Raw genomic sequence first — 26,765 nt, forward strand, 5'->3', positions numbered from 1 at the left:
TGAGAAGGCTCGAGAATACAGTTAATATACAGTGGAACACACACAATTCGGAATATCTATTATTAATTATTTTTAATTTATTCAAATTTACTGTTCATTTCAATTCTGAGTAAGTTCTGACCACAAATGCAATTCATGGAGGATTCCCTGCCTACCTTAATTACCTGAAATACTAAAATAACTAAATAATTAAGTTAAGCATAATGTAAGCATAAATGAGTCTTGTTCATTGTTAGTCTTTCTTCCTATCATGCCTAGATCTTTCGAGGATGTGTATAATTCAGTTTACATAAATGAAGATATTTGGCGCAGTGACCATACAACAGGCATATGGAACAATAAGACCTTCTGCCTTCTAGGCTTCAATGACTCTCTTGAGAGTTGCAAGAAGTTGGTTATCAAGATTCTTGAATCCCTTGTTACCAGAGGTGCCAACGTCCTCAAATACCCTAACAAAAAGCTAGATGTAAAGAGACTCAGCATCACGTATTACTTGTGCAACTACTCCGTGGGCTATGAATCAAAACCTCCAAACTCACTAGACTATAAGCTTGTCACTCCCATTTGGCTTTACAGCTGTAACAGAGATAACAAGGTCTACTTGAATGAAACACCTCCTTTTTTCAGAGCCAACAGGAGCTTTAATTGCTTAAAATTCAAAAGAACGGGTTTAAAAGTATCTTTGTTTGGTAGTTTCAAGAATAAACCGGATTCATCCACTGAGGATACCTTAAATTATATAAGGTATAGCTTTGACACATTGGTCAGGTTCATATCGCATTGTGGGTTCACTTTCCTGGAACCCTCAAATTTAAAGAAAGAAAGTTAGTCAATATAGGTTATCATCATTGTATTAGATTGTAAGAAAGATAATAAATTATATTTACTCTTCTGTAAGACTTTTGACGAGAGTATTGACGACCATGTTGTAAACCTTTCAACTTCTATACCATGTTTGAGTATCGAGTGGCTCTTCGACTCGTATTTATCAGTTTGTTTAAAATCACCATAACCTAATTCTTAGGGCGAGTTAAGGGAGATTAAGAACTACCTCGTCACACCTCAAAAATTCAGTAAGTTTTCACCATTAAATAATTATTCAGATGCTAAACCAGCACCTAAGGTAATTTTTACTTCATTATTCAATATTGTAAACGCTAAGAAAATACTAACCAATATTCTAAACAATAAGAAAATACTAAACAATATTCTAATTTCGTTGATAGAAACGTAAAAATGTCAGGGGAGGGTATGGAAACAAGGTTTTGTGTTTTTCATACGGTTTTGCCGTTGAAAATGAACTTAACAAGACTGATTTTAAGGACTTTGGCTCAGTTGCAGCCTACGTTGTTAACCCTATTTACGTCTTAGCTCCGTGGTCTCTTGATACCAAGGATAATGATCTCAAGAAAATGTACAACAGCATATCTCTAGTGGAGGATAACAAGTTGCTACTCTTCGTATCAAGGTCTGAGAGTAGTCATGAGGGGATGGGTATCTTCGGGGAGCTATCAATGCTGGTTGAGAACTGCGCTCCAAAACTGGGTAAAAACCTGGTTCGACATGTTAAAATCTACAACTCCTTTGACACCACCGATGAACACTTTTTCGACGTATCTACTAAATCTATCATTTTTCACTGATTATTTTCAGATCCCATCTGAACTCCTGGCTGGAAACAAGCTGCAAATATTCGAAAGGAGTGGAAACGTAAACCTATATGACTTGGCTGAGAGCATTACTTTTGTCGACATCGATAACTTATCTCAGTACCAGGACGAGATTGGTTCGGAGACAACTCAGGAACTACATGACATGTAAGTCAGCATTTTAGTAAATTAGGTTAGGATTGAAGAGTTTTCCAACGGCTTGAAGGAGTCTGAGCTGCGATGGAGACAAATTTCTCGCCTAGAATGAAGAGTTTAGGTGTTCGGAGAGAGCGAATTGTAGGTTGGCGAGGTTTGCCAAGTAGGCGATCTGAACAAATATAAATTATAAAACTTTAAAATTACCATGAGGTTATCCTGGAGTGAAAGCTCGCATATTTTCTCTATCTTTTTCAGGTTCATCAGCTTCTCCGTTGAGACTGTCTTCAACAAAAACCTTCCAACTTCCGGGTATATCTTAGAATTACCCTTTTCCTGCAATTAATTTATTCACCCCTCAAATCGTGTCTTTTGTAATTATTACTTACCATTGCGTTTTCAACTAATTTTATACACTTGTCAATAAGGTCCTTTAGCTTTAGCAGAGAGTTCCCAAAGGTGTTTGGGAGTAAAGTTTCTGAAAATTTATTTAGTGAAATGGTTGTACCTGAGTTATGTGGGTTCCTACTCTTAGAGTTATCTAGGGACTTCAGCAAGTATGAAACTAAAAATCGTTGAGATACTTATTTCTTACTTCCTGCAGTATCTGAAGGTGAAACTAACAGCTCGAGGTCAACTTCATGAAACTGGAAACACGCGTCTTTTGTAATCGTCAGTGGGAGTTGAACGTAGGCCTATAAAATGTTAAATTTCCATTTATACCTTAATCATCATAGAGCCGCTGTCACAAGTTGCGTCAACAAGTAAATGAATGGGTTCATAAAGGTTAGGGTTTGGGTAAAACTTGGAAACTGAGTTGAACTGTTTAAACCATCCATGAACCGCACATGTGAGTTCAGTCATCTCAGACCCAGTGCAAAACCTGAAACTCATTGAAATTTGATTCTGAGAATTAGATAATCTAGAACTTAATTAATTGAGAAGTTACCATCCGACCACTTGTTCTTTTGGGTTAATTTTTTGTTTTAATTCGTACATATTTTCATGATGATCTTTTATAATTTGCAACAATCCCTATTTCAAAATTAATATTTAATTTTGTATATAAAAGCGTGTATTTTATTCGAAAATTTACCTCATCTGTAAGGGAATGGCGATCAACGAAGGAATCTGTGATTTCAACTGTGTTGGCTTCACAAACAACACCTAGAAGTGTACCAATAACATTGTATTGACCGTCTTCACGCCTCATATAGGAATCCAAAATTGTAAAAATCACCATGGGATGTACCTTCCATTTAATATTAGTCAGAGGAGTAGCGTGGAAGCACTTGGATCCCAAGTGTTGATAGGATTCGCCTGCGTTAAAATCTGAAAGTTTACTTCTACTCATTTTACTGTATTAAAATTACTAATTTAACAATATATACAACAAATTTATAATAAGAAACAAGTTCATTGGAGAATATGGTTGTATTTGTAATTCTCATGTTGGGTCAAAAACTCAAAAGAATGGAAATTTTAATAATTATATATTTAGTGAAATTAAAATTTATAAATTATGTATTTGGTGTATCAGATTCCTACATAAAATATCGTCCCTTATCCCTTTCATTTGTTCTTCCACTTCCTCACATATTAGCATTTTTATTAATTTAAATTGTACCCTAACTTTTCCTTCTATGCTAAAATTAATCGTGTGGATTCCATAAATTGAATTCTGGTCCGGGTCAATTTTCATTTTTTTGCATCCAACGTTTGCAATATGTTCTACTAATGACACACACCTTAGCACCTTGCTGATTGAATTACTTCGGTACCATTTTTTATCATTAATTACGCTTTTCATCACTTCTTTCACCTTTTCCAACTCATTTCCCCTAGATTTATTAACAACTTCTTTATTTTTTTCAGTTAACCCCAAGTCCTATATAATAAAATACCCATTGTGTATATAAACTTACATCTGTTTTGTCTTCATTTTCACATAATTTTGAGTCATTTGTCATATATTTCAGTATCGAGATTAACCAGATAATTTGTGCCTTTAGCTCATTTTCAAATTCGTTAAGTTCCACGTAATATAAGCAAAGATCAGATAAAAGATAAGCAAATTGGAAACATTCTGAGATAATATCAATTTCCATTGCTTTACCCATATCATACACCAAGTAAGATAAAGAATAGAGCGGTAAATTGAACTTGACGAGTCTCATAATTTCCTTCTCGTAGTATATGAGCTCTTCTCCATCTGGGAAGTTAGCCTTTGTAGGCGTTTCATTTGTTACACCCAAGATTTTAGTTATTTCCCTGGAAAGCCCTGCTATTTCGGAGTATTCTGTCGTATTGTCACATCTGTAATACTCCTGGGAGATTTCATTAATCCTGTGCGCTATTTTAAGACAGCTGACGAAGATCGAGACAACCTGGTTTACCTTTACATCTCCCAACAAAACCAGCACGTTAATAAAACACTCAACTCCAGTGTGAACCGTTAAAGAAGATAATTTGAAGCATTTTGCAACATAAAAGTACCAATTTACCTAAAAATTAATATGTGTCCTAAGTCGCCATACAATGAGCTTGTGTATCACTTGATACTCCATACTCGAGCCTGGCTGTTTAATGGTGCCCTCATTAAACACACGATTTATTTTATTTATAATTACAGCTGTGTCTTTCAGATTACAATTATTTTGAGTCTTTTCATCCTGAATGACAACAAGGTGTATCTGTCTGTTGGTCAGCCTGCACTCGTCACCGGTGAGTAGACACTCACAGCCCACTTCCGGGATTTTAAACTCCCAGAACGCTTTGTTTTCGATGATTTGAGTGATATTTGGTCTATTTGACGGTAATACACTAATGAATTCAAAGAGTAATTTTGTGCATGCAGCTCCCATTATCGTGCTAAAGCGCACCAACTTATCAAAAGCCTCTAGTTGACCAGATTTAGAGTATTCGTTACAAAGGCTATTGTATTCTTCAGAACTACACTGGTGTTAATGCACGTTTTATACATTTATTGATGTTAAATATATAGATGATTATTTACATGCACAGTGGTGTGTATACTCGAGTACGTATACACCTGTGTGTACATAGTAGTATTTGTCTAAGTAAGTATATACCATTTTGAACTTGATATCACATGTTCAATATCTATTGGCTTATTTGGGAGTATAACACTGTTCCATTTGAGATAAAGATCCATAGACAATGAGTTAAGTGACGTATGGTCAGGGAAGCCTGTGACGTTGAAAATATCCCATACGAGGCTGATTTCATTAATACCCTTGAACAAGATATCATTACAAGCAATTTCATAGAATATAACACCAATGGACCACAAATCAATTGATTTATCGTAGGAATCACACCTTAGAATAAGTTCTGGAGCTCTGTAAAATAGTCTTCTACACTCTCTAAAACTTTGGTAACGCTCCTTGGTTTCCTCTGGGGAGTACTCCATTAACCCCGTTAATCTTCCCATAGCAAAATCCCCAATCTTAAGACTTTTAAAGTTGTAAATCAACCTGGTTCCATCCACAATTACATCACAATCCACAAAGATGTTCTCAGGTTTTAGGTTCCTGTGAAACACCTTCATAGTGTGTATAGAGGATACCGCCTTAAGTAAATCAAACATTATTTTCATTACTTCATTTCTCAGCAAACTCTTACACGGGGTAATACATTCAAATTCGTTGTGCTTTCGTTCCATGTATTCAATTAAATTGTACTCTAAATATTCAGTAACTATAAACAGGTTGTTATCGATAATCTGGGCTCCGTAGTACTTAACCACATTGGGGTGGTTGATCATTTTCATGAATGACATCTCTCTAAGGCTCGACGTTGGAATTCCGTCGTTCTTTCCCGCGTTGGTTAGCTTAAGGTTTACCACCCTCACTACAACATCTTCATAGTTATTTTTGTTTTTATTTGAATCACACAGGTATTTACCCATATACACCTTACCCTTAGACCTCCTCTCTGATAAGATTTTGAATGGGTTAATGGTTACTCTTGAGAGAATTCCATATTTTTCCTCATAATAATTCCATATTTGGGAGTTCAACAACATTTTATTCCAAGTTTTACTAACATAAAAGAGGCTCGAAATGACTTCTCTCGGGTCCACAAACACGAGTATCATACATGCCAGCTGATGAATGGGATAGGAAAAGCACTGTTCGTAAAATTTACTCGAGGTTTTACTAAATTTTCTTTTCACTGGTTCTACAATGATAGAAGAAGGAGCAGGACGTTTATTAAACTGATTAATAAGTATCATAAGTAAATAAGCATAAATTAACTAAATGGAATCATTTTAAAAATGTGTAGGAGGAAAAGGTAAGAAAATGAGTGGAAATTGATATGAATTTTATCAGATAATGGATGAAACGTATAAGTAAGATAAATATGTGTCATAAAGGTCAAGGAATCCAAAATGTGCAGGGTAAGAATATCCAAATTTACAAAGTTTGTGTCAACACATACAAAAATTTTTGGTTAAAAATTTAAAAACACCATAATTAACTATAATTAAACAAATCAATAATGATTCAATAATTATTATATTTATTATATTTATATAAAACAATAAAATTTTATAACTAGATAGCTAAGGTTTGGTTTTAAAATAATACACATTCTAAACGTTATTTCAGAGGTTTTATAAGCGGCGGTTTGTCCGAGCGGTTAAGGAGATGGACTTGAAATCCATTGGGCTATGCCCGCGTAGGTTCGAATCCTGCAGCCGTCGAACTTTTAATATTTTATTTTATATTTTATTTAAATTTATTTTAATTTTAATATAACACATGGGTAAACGGTGTAAGAAGCAACACAAGGGCATGGGCCACAACCGATCTCTGAAAAGAGGTGTACGAGATTTAAAACACAGGGCCAAGGATATTGATCAAAGTATTTCTTTCATCAATTAATTTTATCAGTTTTCATAAAAAAATTTAATATTTATTTAGTTTATGACTCCCTTTTCAAGATTCGATCACCTGACAATCGCACTCAAGATTCTTCTTGTGAATCTGATAACAAGAGTTAGTTTCTCTTTATAAACATATTTACAATAATGTTTGCTATAGAATCTCTCTACTGTCAATTTTGTGACCGGTATTTTATGGATCAGAACTCCCTCATATCTCATTCAAAGCAGAAATCTCATAAACGCAGAATAAAATCCATAAAAAACTATATTCCGTACGATGGTTAACTAAAGAATAAGCACAATATAAATTTAATTTATTATATTCCCAATACATTACTGATTGAACCATTGTCGATATTGGCAAGAACGAACGGAACATTAAGTTTTAAATTTAAATTATTTGGTTATATTGTATAAAAACTCGTTTTTATGACTTAGGCTGTTCATTTTTAGCTTGCATAGTATTTAGATCCTTCTCTAAAATCAAAAGTGTGTAATGCAGATACCAAGGGATGGTTTTAATAATCTTTTCAGGTATATTGTTATACGAAGTTACGATAGCAGTTAATCCTTTGACGTCATCGCAGACCCCAATATGTTGAGGATTAATCCAGTTATCATTAATTAAGAAGTTAATCAAAGACTTTACGAGGAACTTTTTGTTGTTGTAACAGAACTTAAGCTTCTCGGTGTCGTCCATCCTCTGTATTGAGTCTTGCGGCATATGGTTGAACTGGCAGTTTCCTCCTAAGTTGCAGAACCCATTAATTACATTCTGCCTACATAGGAATTTATGGATTTCATGTGAGTATTTACATTCTTCTGCGGTCTTTTTACACCCTTCGTTCTTTACAAAGAAGTGACACAGCTTTAAATCCTTTGAGTTCAGGGGAGTACAATCATGAGAAAAAATACAAGCTTCACCCTTGGTACAGGTGCCAAATCTGTAAAAGTATCTGCATATTATCATTGATTTGTCCTTATACTCGTTCCTACCATATCTTACAGGTGGTGGTGGTATGTCATTTCGACGATCGTCCATCATTTTACGCCTCTCTAGAATCTCATTATACCTCTGTTTATGTCTTGCAAACGCTTCGCCGGATCTAGTCTTCCTGCGCCTATCGTCGTCAGGATTGTGTGAGTCCAAAGGACCCTGAAACCTTCTTCTACTATACATTTTTGAATCAATGTTTAAAAGGCTCGTTTAATATTTTACAAATCAAGGCCTTAAACATGTTAAAAAAGCAAGGCGATTTCAAAGGGTGTAATAAAGAATGAAATTTTCAAACATGAAAATCCAACAAAACGGTATTGCAAGTTTGAATATAAAAGAGCTTAAAAATCATCGAGAAGGACGACTTAAGGAGTCCATAATTTCTAATTAAAATCAACGGAATTGTAATCATACATAAAAAATTTTAAATATTTTATACAACGAACTTCAACATATTTTTCCATCAAATGTGGGTATCGTGAATAAATTATGACAGTATAAATGAAATATAATTTTTAAAACATTCTAATTCCAAGAAAACAACACAAATCCCGTTTTATTTAAAAAAAACAAACACTTAAACAATAGTTTAGTATCACTTTTACTTTTACTTAAACGATTACACACTAACTGTTGACATACTCATATAAAACTCAAAATTAACCTTATATAACGGTAAATCTTATTCATTTCATTAATTTTATACTCCTTTCCCGTTATTTTTTAAAATATTCCCTATTTTAATTGGTGCAATCCAGTGCTTTTGTCTAAATCACTTCTTTTTACTTCCTCTTCCTTCTATTATCCCTGAATTTCTCTGATTTTGGCATTATAATAAAATTTTCTTAAACATTTTTAGTTTTTAAAGTTTTATTTTATTTTACTTCTCGTAACTATCCATTTTGTGAATTCCATTGTCTAAATTATCAATATTTCCTTCTAAACATTTTTAAATTCTATTTACCTCTTAATTATATCCAAAGAGTTCAATTTGGATATGCTTTTAACTTTCTTAGTCTACCTTGTTTGTAAAGGCAATTTTTATAATCTGCCTAACCTTAATATACTGTCCAGATAAGAATAAGGTCGATTTAATGAGATTTAATATTTCTTATCCAATTTAAAAAACAGAAATGTGTTTGGATTCTTGATTCAACACTAATTAATAGAAATTCACTCTAAATTTCATTAAAAGATGATGTATAATACAAGTGAGGGTCCAGTCGGACCTTCAATAGGTGTAAATGAGGTCGAAATCAGACCCATTATTGATTTTAAAAACAAATCTAAAACTTCAAAATCGTCAAACGCAGTAAATTTACTTGGAATTTTAAAACTTTTTAAGTACATATCGCTACTTTTGTTAATTTTAAGTAAATCGCATTGCTTAACAATATCTTACACCACTGAAAGCGTTAAAAAAAACTCGACAAACTTCGGTAATCTTGACTCCAGCTATGCAAATGGAGCTCCTTTGAACAGTAATGATCTAGAAAATAGAGCTTTAAAAGCTGGTAACTTTGAAACCAGACATAAGTTATCCATACAAATATTAACTACAAAGTACACTGGAATATTGAATCACGGAGCAAATAATCCGTCATTAAATTTACATAGTGTTGTAAATGAAGATTCAGATTACCCAGAGGGGAACTTGAATTTAAAAGTTGAGGGCGATAATTCTCTCAATCTTGTCACTGGTGGTATTAAGCTTAAACATTGGAGCAAGGTTGTTGCCGGAGTTGTAATCCTGACCTCGACATTTGCATTGCTGATGATGACCATAATTAGAATAATAGAGTCAAAGATAGAGGATACTCAGGACTCATTTCTCAAAAACGCATATAACATGTGCTACAAGCAGATAGCATTAATAGGTGTAATCAACCTTGTTCTATGGTTGATTCTACAAACAAAATTAGCTAAGAGACTCGATAGAATGATTTTCTACAGGGTAACTTCCTTAATTTAATTATTTACTCATGAACTCAATTATTAAAATTATTAGGATGCAAATTTATCACCCTTGAATGGCGACGTTATCCCTATAGTTGAGCCAGTTTTCGAGTGCCTTTTGTCTGTTTGTGTGATTTTACTAGCGTGGTACATCGTATACGTAATTTACTTCCAGTTTATCGTAAGGAGAATAACGACCTGGATGAGGAAAACTGATAACTGTGATGTGCTTTCCACAGCGTCTGATCTTCAAGTACTGGAAGGCAACTGGTGCTACTCTTTATGGAGCAGGAACACGTTTAACAGAGGGAACTTCCTAGCAAACAGATTCGAGTTTATAGATAACGTCAACAACGCGAGTTTGCCGAAAATTGATCCCGGTGGCTACTACTTTATGGAATACCTTAGAGCAAACATACTTGATTATTCGGTCCAAATGCTCAAAGTTCCAGGAGAACTTCTAGTATTTGTAATTGCACTTTCACTTATTTTAAGGTATTATTTGAAGACTTTAATCAATAATTATTTAACAATTGATATGCTTTATTAGGAAAACGTTTGATTTTGAGGGCAAAAATGAGGTTATGCTTATTTCAATATTTAGTTTGTTCTGCGTAGTATCATTGGTTATACTGGCTTACTATGTAAGTTGTTTCTAAATTAATTAACTTATTAAATCAAAATAACACACAACATACATTTATTAGGTGTTTTTAATTGAAACAAAGTTGTATCCGTCGAATTTATCGTCTTACTTGATGTTTAAACACAACACTGACGACTTGGAAATTTCAAAGTACTCCCTTATGAATCTATTACCACCATACAAACTGGACAATTCTGAGGTATTCATAAATTCAATATATCTTATGCTATTTAATTTCTTAAGTCTATCAAATTAGTTAACAATACAATATAAATTTGTAGTCCGAGGCTACCAATTGCTTGGTTAGATTTGTTCACGGTGATGGACCAGTAAACAAACACGAGAACTTGTTTGTTTTCAAATCAAAGGGCCCTAAGATTCTTGCCAAGTTATTTGAGAATCTCTGCTTTGGCTTTCTTCTTGTTCTTTCCATCTGTGTTTACTTAATTCAGCAGCACGGTGATACTTGGCTCAAGCAATATAGGTTCGGAATATTTGTTGTTTTTGTGAGTACCATCGTTATAGGATTTCTTACACCTAAAATCCTATATTCATTAATTGTAATAAGCAAGACTGGGCTACTTATTGACTTTGAAACCGTGGAGAAGGTCTGGGAGTCTAACCGGTCAAACAACACTAGGCACGCAATGGAGATAATTGACGCTTTAAACCTTGACTATGTTATGAATTCTCTCAATACAAAGGGTGAAACTTACTGGAGACACTTGGTTGGGAAGCTTAAAACTTCTCCGTTGGCTGTGCAGGAACAAATGAGTGAGGTTTGGCGTAGCCTTGATGGGAGAAAGAAGGGTTACATTGGTATGGAAAAGATCCTCAGATACATATCGTCGCAAGGCCTTCAATTCAGCAACAATAAAAAAATCAAGGTATAAAACTTACACACTGTGCTATTACTATACGTTCTATTTTCCTGAGGCATTTAGTATAAATGGGAATTTAGGAGTTTATAAAGGCGTTTACCAGAACTGAACCTCACAGATTAAACGAGGATGAGTTTTCAGTACTCGGCTTGGTGGTTAAGCAGATAATAGTAGTGCCGCTTGACACATCACAGATGAAGGTAAGAGGATTAGATGACACTCATCAAAAATTTTCATAGGCTCTGTTTGAGGATGTGTACAAAATCCCATGGAACGCACCGGGAGCAATAGATTCCAGCACACTTCAAACCATTATCAAAAAAGTAAGACATAGATAAGTAATTTCACAAATGATAACCTGTAAATAATACATATCAAAATTGGTCACAAGCTAGATAGAAAATTTCTAATAAAACTAATTTTAAAGATAAATTAAAACACATAAATAGTAAATATTATTAAAATAAAATTTCAGCTTGGGCTAAAGTGGAATGAGGGCGATAGGAGGCACTTGCTTGACTTTTTGAGCGGTGGACGCTGCGATGGAATGTCGGCAGAAAAATTCGTAAACCAACTATCAACAGTAGAACAATTGATAAAAGCAAATAACTACAATGGTCTGGGTATCGAAATCTGATTTAAATTATAAATTTGTTTTTAATTCTAACTACATGTCGTTTTATGTGCATCCCAATATTAAATAATGCCTGAATTCGACTCATTTACACTCAAATGTGACTTGAATTTATTTTATTTTAATTTTAATTTTTAATGTTTTTGTTTCTTTATTATTTTAATTTTTATCCAAGTTAATAATTTCAAAATGTCAGTTTAAATGATTCTACTTTTCTTCACAAATTTCAACCCCTTTAGTAAGGTTTGATGGATTATTTTCCATCAGTATACACCTATTTTAATATTTTAAACGTATTTTAACTTTTAACTAGTTTGGAAATGTTTTCCACTTCTCATACTTCTTAATTCAAATGACAAACGACTCTGAGACTAACAATTCTAGCCAGCAATTCGACATCTCTAAGTATTGGGCATTCCGATCCATTAACGTTCTTTTCTTTTTGTCAATTTTTGTCATTTTTGTCATTCTTCTGATCCCTATTTCATACCTTAATAAGGAAAGAGCCCCCTGTATTGTTCCACTTGACCTTAACGTCCCCGCATACTCACATGCTATTAAGGTTTCAGCAATAAAACAGAAAGGGTCCATTCTTTCTGTTACTTACAGTACTCACAATTCTGATCACATTATAGGTATTTTTAAACACTAGATACCCTACTAACTCATGTACCATAATTGTACATAATATTTAGGAACCTTAACATTTGGTGGTGTAACATTAGAACATGACGGTAACTACTTGGGAAGATATGTTAGTGTTCATCATATTGAAAACAGAAAACGTTTACCGTTTCGTGTCCTAGTCGTGGACGTTTACCCATACGTGTTTGTTTTCAGGAGGTTCCTGCTAAACGAGTATAGTGAATCAACTTATAAACAGATCGATGGCTACGTTTATGTAATTAAAGGATTAGAACAACAGAGGCTGGATCTCCACATGAGTGATTTATTCAACTCCACTCCGATCTCCGTTTTCAAGTCCAATTACGAGGATGTGGACGGGAGATATGTGACCCAGTATGTTGCAGATAGTACACACAGATTCGCAACACTCAAATATAATATCAATGATGAAACAAAGATAATTCCGGAATACCCAAATGCTCAACAAATTACCACAATCACTGTCATATCAAACAAATCATTGGAAGCTTACAAGGTTGTCATTACATACTACTCAAATTTGGCAAGAACCAATGAACCCCAATTCAAAGGTATTTCTTACCATTATATATTATTAAACTTATTTTCTGCATTTTATTTTAGAATTATACTATTCTGCTTCCGATCCAACGGTGTTTTATGATAATGTTCATGATTTATCATCTCGAGCCGATTTGAAGATTGCTGACCTAGATTTCCAGTTAAACAGGCATGAAAACGTCCAAAAGACACCAGTGGAGTACTTCCACTCACTTAATAAGAACGATTTTCTATTACATTTTTACCTTAACCAGGATTTTATCAAATATGAAATTGTAACTTCTGATTTAATGGACCTGATTCTCACTGTTCAACTTGACTTAGAAGAACCACTTGACCAGGAATTACTAGACAGGACTCTAGTTATCCAGTATAAACCACGATTCACAGCTCCGCCAACATTTTACCTCTTCCACCGCTACCTTTATTACACCAACGTTACAATTTTTATAGAGGAAGTTTGATTTGTTTGTTGATTATGAATCCTACCAAAGCATGAGATTTAAATTTAATATTATTTCAATTTTAATACCCTTTATTAAAATATGAGTAATTTAGTGTTTTTATGAGTCAGTCAGTTCATTTGATATTTAATGTGTATTTGTTCCAAAATGAGAAAAAAATAAAAAATCTGTAAAATACTGTAAAATGTAATGTCGACTAATATTTTTAAAAGAATATTAAGCATACAAGAACAAATTATTAGTCACATACACTCTCGCTCATTTGAACATATACAACCTCAGCTGAATCTTCTAATTTCATCTCAAAATGAACTGGTTCTTGGTTTAAGAAAAACTAAATTTTACAAAGAATTTAATAGTATTTTCTCCTTTGAAACCCAAACAAATGATGAAAATGTTTTGTTTTACGAGATATCAACTGCCGATACCAGTTTATCTAAAGAACTCTCAAAAAATTATAAAAATTTGAAAAACTACATAAATTCAGTAATTAGAAACAGAGAAAAGCTGGATTCTAATACTAAATCAGTTCTTTGTGATTCAGCAACTGACGAACATGAATATAACAGTTTCATAAGTTGTGAGTTAGAAGCCAAGCTACATGAGGTTTGTGATAAGGTTTCGTTGTCAATGGACATCGGTGGGACGTTTATTAAGATTTTGTTAAATTTACCTATGAAGAACCGTGAAAATTATGAGTTTTTCAAGGATGTTTACGTTTCGTTTCTTGATTCCATTTACTTCTCAGATAGATTTTCTGAGTTATTTGGGTCAACTGATAAACAAGTAAATGTAGAATACCAAAAGGATCTCGAGGATGTTCTCGAATTTCTCCATTCCATATTCCTGAGTATTAAGGTTCGTGATAGAGTCCTTGTTTTTAAATACTTACCAGTCTCTGATTTCGAAAGTGTTATCAAGCTAATTCAAGGTAAATAACTAGTCATAATTAATGTTTAGATAGGGGGTATCCTAAAGAAGGTACGTGTATAAATTTTACCGGAGGAGGAGCTTATAAGCACACAGAGTTTCTTAATAACACATTTGTAAAATCTAAAGTAAAAGTGAACGGATTCGATGAGTTCTCCGCCATGGTTGAAGCCTCAAAATTTCTTACTAAAATGGAGAAATCAGCTGTTAGATATGATTTGATACACAGAATTCCGGAAATTATCTCACTGGTAATATTTACTCTATTAATCCATGCGTAAATTATTATTTAGGAACCAGTTCACCCGTTTATAATCTCAAATATAGGTTCGGGGACTTTTTACTTAAAGGTTTGATTCATTACCTCTGCTGATTTTATCGGCGTTTTAGGTGGACAGTGAGAATAAACATCAACATGTTTTTGGAACCTCAATTTCCGGTGGTACTATTATAAAAGTTTTAAATTTTACTAATTTAGGCACTTCATTCGGGCTAGTGAATTACCTCCTCCCTTTAAATGAAAGAAGATCATTCATAAAGATATTTAAAACTGGTAATTATATATGATTCAATAGATTTAACACAGGGACAAATAAGTTAGACTCATTCTCAGAACGTGAGAAGATGGATAACGACAATTCGGGTGAGTGTGATTCAGTATCGGAAACTTTAAATAAATCAAAACCTTACGGATTGTGTCAAAGGCAGGTTTAGACATTTTCATTTCTTAGCTTAGGAAAGTTTAAACCTGAAGAAATCACCAATGACAGTAAACAATATCCAAGAGAGTTATACAAGAGCTTGATTGATATGGTAGCATACAACAAAGGGTGTTTGGGATATATTCTAGCAAAAGCAAATGGAGCCAAGAGAATGATTTATAACGGAAATTTCATATGTAACAATACAATGGACTCGATTGTCGCGGGGTTCGCCTTCACATCAGATGTTTATAAGGACAAATCAATTGACCTGTGTTTCCCACTCCATGGACCTTATACAGCAGCATTAGGATCCTTTTTAATGAAAAACTAGTCCTCTTCATAGCTTATTTAATATTTTGATTTAAAATATATTTTAAATAAATTTTAATGATTGGAATCCACATGTTAATTCACAAACCTTGGGTATTATTTATTTTTTAAAATTACTTTTGATTAAAATTTGTAGAATCTTTAAATTAAAAATCCAGTTGTTATTTTTGTGTATTAATCGAATGGTTATCTTAAATCGCAAGTGTTAGTTATGAATGTGCAGGGATACAAACTACTCCTGTATGTTGTTTCAAACGACGGCGATGACTGGGAAACTCCAAACGCACTAATAATTCCACTCAAAACTCCAAACTCAGAAGTTACTCTGGCAGATATACGTAAATTGTTCCCACTTCCAGGAAATTATCATTTTAGGTACTACTTACACATTTTAAATTATTTCACACATGTGTTGATATATTGATCAGGACTAGATATAGACATAATAATTCATTTGTTTGGTTAGATTTAACCAGAGAAGACGAGCCTCTACAAAGTGCAGATAATGTATTCTATATGAAAGTAAATTTATATTATTTTATATATTTGTTCTGTTCAATTATAAATTTATTACTTTTATAGGTTTTGAGACTTGGTAACGGCTCAGGAGGAGAAAATTTTTGTAAAGTAAAAGCAAATTTAATAACTGAAACCGCTGCTGAAAACTTGAATTTCGATCTTATATAATGCTTAAATTATCAAAATTTAGGTAACCTGTTAGTTTATTAGTATTTATTTTCTGTTTTATCAATATTAATTCTTAAAACGTTTAGTTTAAGCAGGGCAAATACTGCTAAAATCGCACAATATGTTGACAGAGTCATTTATCTGGGAAAGAGAAACCTTCTATTCAGAGTCAACATTACTCATCTCTACTCCATCTGGAACATGTAAATTTTGCTTACATATTCTATTTAATACGAATTACGTATAAATATTCATTAGGTGTAAGACTGAGAAGGACTATAAGTATGCCTTAACTGCTGTAAACCACTTTTACAATTTCGGAAGGCAGCTTACACCTGAAGCTATAGATAAACTATTCGTCACTACTCTAAGATGTAACCAATTGGACGAAGCTATAGAAGTATAGTTGAAATCATTAATTTTAAACTAATTTTTAGTTAATTCATGGAGCTTCAGACTGGCTGATCAGACCGCCAAGTTTGAGCTTGATTTACTTACTGTTGGGAGAACTAATGTCTAAAGGAGATTTTGACAGGGTTTTTAGACTATATAAAATTATAAGAACTTCTTGGTAACAAGTACGCTATATATTGTGATTTAGGAAAATACCTTTGACATCAACATTGTATAATTATTTGATTAAATTTATGCTCAATAACGGAGAATACCCAGTTGAAGACTCGTTACTAGTATGATATTTATCTATAAGTATGTGAATATAGGTGTATGGAGATTCCGATGTTATGGAGGTTAATTTACCAGAGGAGACTCATGTACTACTGATGGAGAGTTTATTGAGGTTATGGAAGGATAAACCTGAAATGTGTAAATCAACATGCCTATATATCATTAAAAGACTCGTTAATGAGGCGTTTTGGCCACGTTATAAGAGTAACGTTAGGTGGAAAACATATTATGTTATGAGCTGGTTCATGTATAGATTTCAGGATCAGAAAATTAGTATACCAGGAATATGTCAACACACTGGAGATTGGCGCACATTGCTAGAGTATTCATTAAACTCTGCCCTAATGTCCTCTGAAGTACCAATTTTTTGTGAAGAGTTTGTAACCGAACTCGGGACTCAACTCGAATCCTTAAAATTTTTCAATAAAAGTTAATATATTAAATTCAATATTATAAGATAATATAATTAAAATTAGATATTTGGATTCTAGTGAAAATATAGCGTACGGGCACCGAGGATCGAACTCGGGACCTCCTGCGTGTAAAGCAGGCGTCATAACCACTAGACCATGCCCGCTCCATTAACACTCTATTTCAACGCATTAAAACATTAAAATTGTTTCGTTAAGGTTCATTTTATATTTTGTTGTATTATATTATATTGTTTTATGGTAAAGGAATTTTTGAAAAAAAGAACTGTTGATGATATTTGGTCAAGTTTTGATCGTGATGTCTCAGGTCCAAAACACCTCATGTTTGGGGTCAAGGAGATTGACCAGGCCCTTAACGGCGGCCTTCTTCTAGGAAAAGTTTGTGAGATTTACGGACCTTCTGGGTCTGGGAAAACACAATTCGCTCTATCCCTCACTTCTGAGGTGTTTATATTATCTATTACTATTATTTACTGAGATGTGTACAACCTTCCACTGATAAATTACCATTTTAAGATAAAATTTATCAAAAATATTTATAATTTACCAATTATTCAGTGTAATATTTGATTTCAGGTCCTGATTAATAACTTGATACACTCTAAGGATTATGTAGTACTGTATATTTACACAAATGGAACATTTCCAATTGAAAGACTAAACGAGATCCTAAGTATGTGTTAAACTCGATTATAACAGTATAGGATCGAAATATGAGGATGCAAAGGGTTTGATAAAGGCTGACGAAAATTTCAATACCTCTCAATTACTAAAAAATTTATACGTTGAAAAGGTTACCGACAATGATGTAAGTAGTTTTGGTAGTAAATTTGTTTAGGAGTTGTACTTTACATTTACAAGTAAACTAGAAGAGATGCTTCAACACAACGTATGATACACATTATTCACGTGTTATTAGTACCCAGATAGATTTAGAGATAAAGGTTTTGTAGGTAAAACTCATAGTGATTGACTCAATAGCAGCGTTATTTCGGACAGTCCAGAATGAATCGTAAGATATTAAACTTAAAAGATTTGCTTTATGTTAACTAATTTTGAATAGATACCACGGTCAACGGATCAACTCCATTACAAAAGTTGGCTTAATTATGAAAAGAATATCACATGAATATAATCTTTTGATACTGGCGATTAATCAGGTAAAAATCTCCACAAAAGTGGTTAAAATTATTTGATATAGGCCTCGGGAGTGTTTAATCTGAGCAACATTCCATTCTTGAACCCAAGATCAGGGGTAAATAATTTAGAAAAAAAGTTTAATAAATAATTTATAGATTAAACCTGCACTTGGTGAAGCCTGGGAGAGATGTATTAACTCAAGGATACTAGTTACAAGAAGGCGTAAGTAAAACAGTTATTATGATTCCTAGGTGACCAGAGGTTTAACAGGGAAATTCGGCATTTTCAAGTCATTTTTAGCTCTAACTCACCGTCAACTTATCCCATACCATTTATTACAACGAAACGAGGAATTGAATATAATCTGTTATTGTGACATATTTCAACTAATTGAAGATAATTTAGTCCATTAATGAGTTAAATGGATTTATAAAGATTAAATATCTTAATCATAAGTAAATGTGTGGATAAATAATATTAAAAGTTGAAAATAATTCTATACAAGGCATGTAAACCCCCACTGCTGGCTGTTCTTGTAAAAATAGAGTAAAAAATGTTCCAAATTCTTCCGGAGAAAACAAAACCCAGTTCTTCTCCCATAATTTTGTAAATTAAGTATAACCAGTTTGTACAATTTGTAATTTTAACCTCAATGTATACACACCCGGGTACAGTAACTCCAATACTTGAATCCCTGAATCCTACTTTAAGGGATAATATGAAGAGCATCCTTGACAAATAATTTATGGAATAGCCTTTTTAGAAATGGATTCCAACAATTTTGCGGCCAAAAACGGGCCGGATGAGTCAGACATCGCAAGAACCGATGACGAGATCAGCTATCTAGTCAACGCAGATGTTTACAAAAAATGGAGATCGCAATACGTTGATGTAAGTCCCCCTATTATTTTCTCAACACCCTTATACTATTTTGCACTTAAAATAACTAAAATATTCAATATTAAGTGGAATATTGATTATCGGATTCCTGTATAGGAAATTGAGTTATCAGTATGGACAGTAGAAATGGTCACTTTCTCAGTTAACAACAGTTTTGAGAACTATGGCTCTATTAAAACCGCCATCAGAAGGTAATTTTTACACACATTTCTTTTTTACCATTAGTTTTTTATTTTACGATCTGTTTAGTGGCTATATATTATAAATCTGATCAGTAAAATCAGAAATAATTATTGTTTAGAGGAGTCCCGGACATAATAAAACACTTTATATGGATAAAGGCTAACGATGCAGACCATTTCTACTTCCAACACCCTGACTTTTACAAGAATTCATTCGCGTCTACATTCGGGGTAATTTTATCTTAACACACTATTATTTAGCACAATGTACCCTCCGAACTGGGAGACTATTGTCCAACATTTTCAGGTATTTTAAAATCTTATAAATCTATTCACCTTTACATAAATTCTATCAAATTTTAGGTGGGATTTTGGGATTACAGGCTGACATATTGGATTCTCCGTTGGTGCTTGAGAACTTGCACCAACACATTGACCAGTCCCTGGAATCAGAAGTCGTCTACGATTCTGAAAGCGAGTATAATTACTGGATCAACCCATACAAAGAGTCACCTTCGTACATGAGGAATTCCTCTTCCGTGAGTGTTTCACGGTCTAAATCCGGTCGCTTCTTTGGGAACATGTACTCCAGGTTCATTAACAAGTTTAGGTCAAATAGCCGTAAATCAAGCCTGAACTCAAACCATAGTGTACCCTACACTTCGTCGGCATCAGCGAACTTCGCATCCTCTAACAACTCAAAAACAAATGCTCCATATCCAGTAGAACTTGAGCCCGGCTCAGTACCGAAATATGACACATCTTCAAGTTTCTATAGTGTTCAAAATTTAGATTTTAATCAATCAAACCAGCCAGGTACTATAAAACTTAGCATACAATGTAGATATACGGTTTTACTTATTGATATATTGTTATATATATGGGTTAATATATGTGTTTAGATGTGTCGAACAGAGATAGATTAATAGACTATATACACCTGTTGAATTACGAGAATTTAAATAAAAGAGAACTTATGAAGTCAGCTTTGAGACGTATCAGAAGAGGAACGTTTGATACGAAGCCGTTTGCAAGGAACCTTGAGAGGTCAAGACAGCTGTCAGATACTTTCATATACAATTCAAAGTACAAGTATTTCCCGCCGAGGCCTTCACATCATTCCAAGTTGATCCATCGCACTAATGACTTTGACGATTCAGACCACCATGACAACCCATTTTACACAAACCATAAACCAGAGACTTCAAAGTCCTGTTTCCATGTTTTTTGTTTGCCAATTTGTCGCTCAAAGCCTAAGAAAGGAGAGACGAAAAATGTCTTCGAGTACATCCCACTCACAAACCCCAACACTTTTAACACAAATGAACCGCCTTTTGTTGAGATTTTAAGACCATTTGCTCCTCCACTCCCAGTTGACACCAGTTCGACAGCTGATCGCTTTCAGATGACACGACATTCTGACAACATTAAGAGTTACATATCTGATTCTGGAATTGAAAAGTACGTCAACAGAGCCACAGATTTTGGAGGTTTACCAATGATTAACACAATTCCCGAGCATATATCATCAAATAGCTTTGACCAGCCTTTTAGCCAAAATGCAAGTTCATTTGGACCAGATAAGCTTGCCTATGAATCTCATCTTCCATACGACAGTAGGCCTAGCAGCTTACTCTCGTCAGATTTCCGTGTCATTGCTAACACAATTGATCCCGAGTCTTCCCCAGACCAGTCCTTCAATAATCCCGATATAACTCCAACTAAAAACTACGAAGAAACTTTGTCAAATCTAGATGTCGATACTGAAGATATTGAACTTGTAACCAACCTTTCAGCCAATTTCACACAACAAATTAAATCAAACACATTCGAAGGGTATTATCTCAATCATTACCATAGTTATTGTATATTAATGTTATGTTATTTATTATCCAGGTTTGGAGTATTATATTTAGTATGTAAATTATACTACTTGTAGTAATATTTTTGTATAGGTCAGTGTATAAATTGAGTGATGTGACAGACTTTACAGTTTTACTATCAGAAGAGGGCGTTTTGGAGGTTAAGAGAGTTCTTTGGTGCCTCAATTCATATTTTTCATCACACATCGAGTTCTTACCGGTATGCAATTTTTCCAATTGTTATATTTATCTATATTATTTGTTACCACTTTTAACTATACTAGTTGTTACCATGTTTAACTATACTAGTTGTTACGATGTTTTGATCTAATAATTCCATAGGTTATACCATCACTGTGTTGTCTTCTTTTAATGTATTTGGCACCAAGTGCAGCACTATGCGTGTTGTACCAGTTTATGAAAAGGTCCATAGATACGTGTTCTATGGACTGTGGAAGCAGGTTCTTCTTCATTGATCGAAGAGGCTTTGTTAGATTTGTGACCTTTATCCTCTCAGTGATGGTTTCCCACCTGAGGAAAACAGTACTGCACTTGAGAACACTCAAAGTTGACCTTGCAGCATGGGTTGCCAGGTCTGTTCAGACAGGGTTCTCTCAAATTCTACCCTTTGACTACATCGTGAGAATTTACGGTAACTTTCTTTTTGAGGGCGAGATGGTCCTGCTGAGGTACTCAGTGGCTCTGATAAAGTGTATCCGCTTGAAACTTATGGAATGCACAACTAAGCGGGACGCGGAACAGTTACTATACCACATTGGCCTTGACCCTGCAGTTCACATCGACAAGGTTACCAAGGTAGCGTACAGTCTTCGAATTAAGAAGTTTGACAAGAGAATCAGCTCAGTTGAGACCCCATCCCCTTACCTTATGAATGTTAAAATCAGGCATTTTTACAGACCAAGGCTTCACTCAAAATCCTGCATTCTCTCTGAAACTAACTGGGAGTTCATCTGGTTTAACCTCAAACCAACATATCGCATTCTGGTACCCGTTATTTCTGTTTAAATTAATTATATAGTTGTGACTTGTTTTACTACGATATTTAAATTACAAAATTGCACCTTTTTACATATTTACACATTCCAATCACTATTTACATTTTCATTCCCATTTCTTAATTTATGTTAGGATCCACGTAGACTATATTGTTCGAATAAGCACGGAAATTCTATGACTGCGGTAATAAAGAGGATAACGGAGCATGAAATTGAATCAAGCCCTGCCTTGCTGTTCATTAAAACCACTAAGCTAAACGTCCTTGGCGTTTTCATACCAACTCTACTTAACAACCCAATTAATGGACATTTTACAATACAAGACGGTACCAACATTAGCATATACTAATTAGTACTACAAATTAGTAATAGATTTGATATAAATTATGTATATAAATCCGTAGTACAAATTGTTTATACAAATTCTTACTACAAATTAGTAATAGATTTGATATAAATTATGCAATTCACTTGCAGATAGTATTGATATGTTATAGTACCACAAGTGGACTCGTTTGTTTTTACATTGGCCCCAAATGAGAGCGCTTTCAACTTCAGCGGGAAGAATAAGGTGGGCGTTAAGCTGTCTAAGGACAACATCGTGGTGGGGGCAAAACAACCGGCGTTTATAGTTGACGGAACTCTGTCCTCAGGATTCACAGCAGAGTGTGAATCTTACGACTCGCCGCCACTTTTACAAGGAAATCGGTTCAGTGTCTACATGATAGAGATTTGGACACTGTCATAGTAATATACTAGAAAATCCCTAACATAAATGCTATATAAATTAGATTCATGTAATACTAGAAAATACATAACATATATGTTATGTAAAGTAGATTCAGTGTGTTCTATGCTAACATTCGCCTGAATGTAGCTATAGTGGAGGGTTTGAATTCAATCTCTGTTAAAGATTTCAAAAGGGTTCTTGATGTCACGCCAAACAGCCCTGAGGATCATCTTTAGCCACCAGCGAAACTTTTCACAGTTCCCCTCCAAGTCGTCAGTGGGCCAAGAACCGGTTTGCTCCATGATCAACTCACACTCAAATAAGATGCGGTTGTATTTGAATCCAACGTAGTTCCAGAACACGTAGGGAATGACCTCAATAACCCTGACCAGCGCAATGAGGAAACAAATTATTGTGCCAGGATCGCCAGTAATATCTAGGCATTCTTCAGGCTCACTTCTAGAACTCGGCTCGACTGTCGTGTATCCATGAAGCTCACTAGCATGTTCAAACTCCTCTTTGTTCTTGATCGGGTAATTTTCAGCGATTCTGGAGTACACAAATGATACAGTAAGACCTCTTACTGACGAGTTGAACAGTGTTAAAAGCATCGCCATGGGGAAGCGAACCATAAATTGGAGGGCCGGCACATCCTTGAAGTGTCTTTGAAAGAACAAACAGAAGCAAAAGGCAATTCTGAGGACCAGACATACCCAGACGAGGGACACGGCGACCAGGGACCTCCCTGAAAGCTTCTTGTAAGCCACTCGAGCGATTTTCCCAATACTATTAGTGGCTAGGTGAACCACGACTTTTTCTTCAGCTTTCCCGTTCTCTACGTCTTCTTCACCGTTGTTCTGAGACGAGTCTGTTCTTATGGGCGTAGCTTTTGCAGCTATCCAGCCAATGGCCTTGGGCATGAATCTTCCAAACAGATCAAAGACTTCATGGCAAATGAAAATTATCAGCGATTTAAACAGTTGTTGAAAGTGAGGAAAAGGATCAACCAAAAACAAAACTAATAAAAATTTAATAATTAGTATATAAAGTATTTTATTACATGCTTTTACTATTTAGTATGTAAAAAGTGTATAATTAAGATGGTATAACAATTTATGTAAATATACTTTGGAAAAAACTAGGGAAATACCTATAACTGAGTTAAAAAAGGCCTCAGAAGACTCTAGTAAGATGAGTAACATGACATAGTTGAACCTATATACTAATAATTTGAGTGACTGAGTCAAAGCAGGTCTGCTATTTATGATGTTTGATTTCTCCCACTTGAACTCTTGGTCACTCATTTGGTGCAGGTAGTCGTAAATTACTACTGTGATTGGAATAATCATCAGCATCATGACCATGATTTGGTACATGTCAAAAACAATTGATTCGTGTAAAAAGTTGTTTTCTTCACCATTTCCAATTGACGTGACTTCCAGAATTGTACAGATCAGTATCACTAGCATGTATCCTATAGGGTGTCCAAGTAGGAAGAAAAACAGCTTCATATTTGTTGTCCCGTGGATAAACTTGTTATTCACAGACGCCAATGCTATCATTTCAGTGACTCCTAAAAAGTAACATCCAGCACAAATTGCGAGGAGATAGAGTATTTTCCCTAGATGTTCAGGTAAAATCAATGCTACGAAGGAAAACAAAGACATCAATATAGAGATGATAACAGAAGATTGGAGCATTATTAAGTTTACAGGACACAGTATGTACGATGCTATAAGTCCCAAACAAGAGGATAATATTGTAATTGTTAGAACGTTAGACTCAAAGACGCCGGAGTTCTCTTCTGGCACATCCAGGATTGCGTAATGCAATCTGGATGAAATTGAGCTCATAACAATTCCAAAAGTCGGCAAAATTCCCAGTAGGAACCATCCTATGTAAGCGTACCTTTTTCTCAGGTCACTTAAAAGGATATGATCAAAAGGTGCAGAACCCTTTGAATCAATCATCACACACGAAATTAAGAGTTACTAAAAAATATAAATTTTGGATAAATTTTTGAAAAAAATTATTGTACAAACTATTATATTTTTCAAAATTTCCATTTTCGGACAGCTAGCTGTTCTGAAATAAGGTTTCACTTTAATTAAATTACACGGTGGCTTTTTCTCTAATTTTCTTTAATTTTATGTTTATTTTCGAAAATAAAAAGGCCTCTTTTAGGCTAATTTCAATATTACTTTCTAAAATGAATTTATTCAGAAACCCAGTCAGTGAACAGTAAATAAAATACAAAATGTGTACATTATTTAAGAGATTAAATCATTTAGTTAGACGTTCAAGATCCTTCTGCACATCTTTGTAATATTCTGGAGCAGTTTCAGGGTTCCTCAGGACTCTTTCCGGCAATGGATGATCAATAACTCTCTGAACGTGTACAGGAACAGGGACCTCTCTGTACCTATGGAATTATTATTTTTGTATAATTTACAAATGATTAAATGTGTATAAATGTGAAAATATACCTTGGCTCGAATTTTTGACACTGAATCTTCTTAACAACTTCAAGCTCAACAGGTACAGGGACGTTCCTTTCAATAACTTGTTCAACAGGGACCCTGCGGTAGTGAGTTACAGGCACCTCCACAGGCTGAGGAACGTTGCGATACTGTGTCTTGTACACGTCCTTGTAAAGGTGCTGAACCTGAGGCACTTCAATCACCTTCTCAACCTCGTAAGGGCGGTCAATGTAATGAGTTACGTGAACTTCCTTCTCCACAATCTCAGGAACTTCTTCCTCAACCTCAACCACTTTCTCAGTTATCACCTATTGAAAATAATAATAGTATAAAATTAGACAGTAAGTGGATGATATATCTAATAGTATAAAGAATAGTTAAGAAATGTGTGAAGATACCTCACGATATTCAACTCTTGGAACTTCCACGACCCTTTCCTTTGTTACTTTTCTAGGAATTGAGACGATTCGTTCCTGAACAACGACTTTCGGTACCTCAACAACCTTTTCCTGGTAAACATACTGAGGCACTTCAACCACCTTCTCAACCACCTGAACCACTGGAACCTCTACAATCTTCTCCTGAATCACAGGCCTCTTTACCTGCTTGACACGCTCACAAACCACCGGCTTTGGAACGTGGACGATCTTCTCTTCGTAAACTGGCTCAGGCACTTCGATTATCTTCTCGACATATTCAATCTCGGGGACCTCAACAATGCGCTCCTTTATCTCAGGCTTGGGGATTCTAATTATATTCTCGTGAACTACAGGGTCCAATATTATGGCGTCAGAAGGAGGGGATTTTAAAACTGAAACAGGCGAATTATCCAACATATTTCATAATCTTAACAACTTGTTATATTAAATTGAATTTTTATATTTACACATTAACAAATTTTATAATGCTTATCAAAAATTAAAGGTGTATTAAACAAAAGCTAGGCCGCTGAATTATTTACAAATTAGGTTTAAAACTGCAATCAATTGAAAAAATTAAAAGGACTGAATTAGGTTTACACATGAATTAAATAATTGTTGCTGAAATGACAAAAATTATTAAAAAGCTAAAAAAGGACAAATTACTGAATTTAGACTAAGCTTAAAGCATTTTCAGTGACTAACAGGGTAATGTGTAAAACCGAAGAGGCACCGAAGTGCATCTGAAGCTGAAGGATAAAATAAA

At 34.3% G+C, this 26,765-nt stretch overlaps 15 protein-coding genes and 2 non-coding genes across 17 annotated transcripts; 10 read left to right on the top strand and 7 right to left on the bottom strand.

Annotated features, from left to right (window-relative positions):
- The first annotated feature begins 33 nt into the window (after window positions 1–33).
- Window positions 34–2,232, top strand: TpMuguga_04g00443 (uncharacterized protein). Its single transcript, XM_061306000.1, has 7 exons — window positions 34–824; window positions 858–991; window positions 1,025–1,073; window positions 1,104–1,123; window positions 1,227–1,613; window positions 1,654–1,817; window positions 1,848–2,232. Exons 1-7 carry the CDS (start codon window positions 251–253, stop codon window positions 1,915–1,917), a joined length of 1,398 nt encoding a protein of 465 aa, XP_061161856.1. The 5' UTR covers window positions 34–250; the 3' UTR covers window positions 1,918–2,232.
- Window positions 1,823–3,230, bottom strand: TpMuguga_04g00444 (JAB1/Mov34/MPN/PAD-1 ubiquitin protease family protein). Its single transcript, XM_061306001.1, has 8 exons — window positions 2,902–3,230; window positions 2,755–2,840; window positions 2,529–2,688; window positions 2,401–2,500; window positions 2,314–2,370; window positions 2,195–2,283; window positions 2,013–2,141; window positions 1,823–1,977 (listed from the first exon to the last, which is right to left on the bottom strand). The coding sequence occupies exons 1-8, from the start codon at window positions 3,157–3,159 to the stop codon at window positions 1,909–1,911; spliced, it is 948 nt and encodes a 315-aa protein (XP_061161857.1). The 5' UTR covers window positions 3,160–3,230; the 3' UTR covers window positions 1,823–1,908.
- Window positions 3,231–3,676: 446 nt separating this feature from the next.
- Window positions 3,677–4,669, bottom strand: TpMuguga_04g00445 (Cyclin domain protein; the record flags this gene model as incomplete). Its single annotated transcript, XM_758987.1, has 2 exons — window positions 3,677–4,309; window positions 4,343–4,669. 2 exons carry the CDS (start codon window positions 4,667–4,669, stop codon window positions 3,677–3,679), a joined length of 960 nt encoding a protein of 319 aa, XP_764080.1.
- A 212-nt stretch (window positions 4,670–4,881) lies between these two features.
- Window positions 4,882–5,925, bottom strand: CRK3 (Protein kinase domain protein; the record flags this gene model as incomplete). The annotated part of the gene is made up of 1 exon (XM_758988.1): window positions 4,882–5,925. One exon carries the CDS (start codon window positions 5,923–5,925, stop codon window positions 4,882–4,884), a length of 1,044 nt encoding a protein of 347 aa, XP_764081.1.
- A 527-nt stretch (window positions 5,926–6,452) lies between these two features.
- On the top strand, window positions 6,453–6,534 carry TpMuguga_04g00935. Its single transcript has one exon. It is a non-coding gene; the product is annotated as a tRNA-Ser (tRNA).
- A 58-nt stretch (window positions 6,535–6,592) lies between these two features.
- TpMuguga_04g02575 (uncharacterized protein) lies at window positions 6,593–7,137 on the top strand (the record flags this gene model as incomplete). Its single annotated transcript, XM_061306192.1, has 3 exons — window positions 6,593–6,695; window positions 6,755–6,829; window positions 6,875–7,137. 3 exons carry the CDS (start codon window positions 6,593–6,595, stop codon window positions 7,000–7,002), a joined length of 306 nt encoding a protein of 101 aa, XP_061161858.1. The 3' UTR covers window positions 7,003–7,137.
- TpMuguga_04g00447 (uncharacterized protein) lies at window positions 6,945–8,202 on the bottom strand. Its single transcript, XM_758989.2, has one exon. It carries the CDS (start codon window positions 7,895–7,897, stop codon window positions 7,145–7,147), a length of 753 nt encoding a protein of 250 aa, XP_764082.1. The 5' UTR covers window positions 7,898–8,202; the 3' UTR covers window positions 6,945–7,144.
- A 470-nt stretch (window positions 8,203–8,672) lies between these two features.
- On the top strand, window positions 8,673–11,864 carry TpMuguga_04g00448 (putative integral membrane protein). The gene is made up of 8 exons (XM_758990.2): window positions 8,673–9,668; window positions 9,723–10,165; window positions 10,221–10,314; window positions 10,378–10,515; window positions 10,598–11,203; window positions 11,278–11,397; window positions 11,437–11,520; window positions 11,673–11,864. The coding sequence occupies exons 1-8, from the start codon at window positions 8,910–8,912 to the stop codon at window positions 11,832–11,834; spliced, it is 2,406 nt and encodes an 801-aa protein (XP_764083.1). The 5' UTR covers window positions 8,673–8,909; the 3' UTR covers window positions 11,835–11,864.
- A 50-nt stretch (window positions 11,865–11,914) lies between these two features.
- TpMuguga_04g00449 (putative integral membrane protein) lies at window positions 11,915–13,538 on the top strand. The gene is made up of 3 exons (XM_758991.2): window positions 11,915–12,466; window positions 12,527–13,048; window positions 13,101–13,538. The coding sequence occupies exons 1-3, from the start codon at window positions 12,184–12,186 to the stop codon at window positions 13,499–13,501; spliced, it is 1,206 nt and encodes a 401-aa protein (XP_764084.1). The 5' UTR covers window positions 11,915–12,183; the 3' UTR covers window positions 13,502–13,538.
- A 98-nt stretch (window positions 13,539–13,636) lies between these two features.
- On the top strand, window positions 13,637–15,502 carry TpMuguga_04g00450 (Fumble family protein). Its single transcript, XM_758992.2, has 7 exons — window positions 13,637–14,432; window positions 14,462–14,682; window positions 14,725–14,781; window positions 14,822–14,873; window positions 14,910–14,984; window positions 15,018–15,135; window positions 15,163–15,502. Exons 1-7 carry the CDS (start codon window positions 13,691–13,693, stop codon window positions 15,464–15,466), a joined length of 1,569 nt encoding a protein of 522 aa, XP_764085.2. The 5' UTR covers window positions 13,637–13,690; the 3' UTR covers window positions 15,467–15,502.
- A 69-nt stretch (window positions 15,503–15,571) lies between these two features.
- TpMuguga_04g02505 (uncharacterized protein) lies at window positions 15,572–16,152 on the top strand (the record flags this gene model as incomplete). Its single annotated transcript, XM_758993.2, has 3 exons — window positions 15,572–15,840; window positions 15,894–15,987; window positions 16,048–16,152. Exons 1-3 carry the CDS (start codon window positions 15,677–15,679, stop codon window positions 16,150–16,152), a joined length of 363 nt encoding a protein of 120 aa, XP_764086.2. The 5' UTR covers window positions 15,572–15,676.
- On the top strand, window positions 16,152–17,288 carry TpMuguga_04g02510 (uncharacterized protein; the record flags this gene model as incomplete). The annotated part of the gene is made up of 6 exons (XM_061306184.1): window positions 16,152–16,174; window positions 16,239–16,355; window positions 16,411–16,552; window positions 16,590–16,723; window positions 16,754–16,841; window positions 16,875–17,288. The coding sequence occupies 6 exons, from the start codon at window positions 16,152–16,154 to the stop codon at window positions 17,271–17,273; spliced, it is 903 nt and encodes a 300-aa protein (XP_061161859.1). The 3' UTR covers window positions 17,274–17,288.
- A 55-nt stretch (window positions 17,289–17,343) lies between these two features.
- Window positions 17,344–17,416, bottom strand: TpMuguga_04g00936. Its single transcript has one exon. It is a non-coding gene; the product is annotated as a tRNA-Val (tRNA).
- Window positions 17,417–17,437: 21 nt separating this feature from the next.
- On the top strand, window positions 17,438–18,966 carry XRCC3 (Rad51 family protein). Its single transcript, XM_758995.2, has 9 exons — window positions 17,438–17,714; window positions 17,847–17,943; window positions 17,975–18,078; window positions 18,109–18,159; window positions 18,224–18,282; window positions 18,334–18,430; window positions 18,472–18,525; window positions 18,566–18,632; window positions 18,662–18,966. Exons 1-9 carry the CDS (start codon window positions 17,508–17,510, stop codon window positions 18,784–18,786), a joined length of 861 nt encoding a protein of 286 aa, XP_764088.1. The 5' UTR covers window positions 17,438–17,507; the 3' UTR covers window positions 18,787–18,966.
- Window positions 18,967–23,203, top strand: tbc1d24 (TLD family protein). Its single transcript, XM_061306002.1, has 10 exons — window positions 18,967–19,301; window positions 19,407–19,501; window positions 19,612–19,723; window positions 19,754–19,799; window positions 19,856–20,308; window positions 20,395–21,328; window positions 21,448–21,574; window positions 21,697–22,359; window positions 22,504–22,696; window positions 22,868–23,203. Exons 1-10 carry the CDS (start codon window positions 19,176–19,178, stop codon window positions 23,116–23,118), a joined length of 3,000 nt encoding a protein of 999 aa, XP_061161167.1. The 5' UTR covers window positions 18,967–19,175; the 3' UTR covers window positions 23,119–23,203.
- Window positions 23,204–23,233: 30 nt separating this feature from the next.
- Window positions 23,234–25,070, bottom strand: TpMuguga_04g00455 (putative integral membrane protein; the record flags this gene model as incomplete). Its single annotated transcript, XM_758997.2, has 2 exons — window positions 23,234–24,118; window positions 24,251–25,070. The coding sequence occupies 2 exons, from the start codon at window positions 25,068–25,070 to the stop codon at window positions 23,268–23,270; spliced, it is 1,671 nt and encodes a 556-aa protein (XP_764090.1). The 3' UTR covers window positions 23,234–23,267.
- A 313-nt stretch (window positions 25,071–25,383) lies between these two features.
- On the bottom strand, window positions 25,384–26,685 carry TpMuguga_04g00456 (Inner membrane complex family protein; the record flags this gene model as incomplete). The annotated part of the gene is made up of 3 exons (XM_758998.2): window positions 25,979–26,685; window positions 25,587–25,888; window positions 25,384–25,522 (listed from the first exon to the last, which is right to left on the bottom strand). The coding sequence occupies exons 1-3, from the start codon at window positions 26,414–26,416 to the stop codon at window positions 25,384–25,386; spliced, it is 879 nt and encodes a 292-aa protein (XP_764091.1). The 5' UTR covers window positions 26,417–26,685.
- Between the last annotated feature and the right edge of the window lie 80 nt (window positions 26,686–26,765).

The sequence above is a fragment of the Theileria parva genome (genome assembly GCF_000165365.1).
Source record: "Theileria parva strain Muguga chromosome 4 map unlocalized ctg_529, whole genome shotgun sequence".
Classification (NCBI taxonomy): Eukaryota; Apicomplexa; class Aconoidasida; order Piroplasmida; family Theileriidae; genus Theileria; species Theileria parva.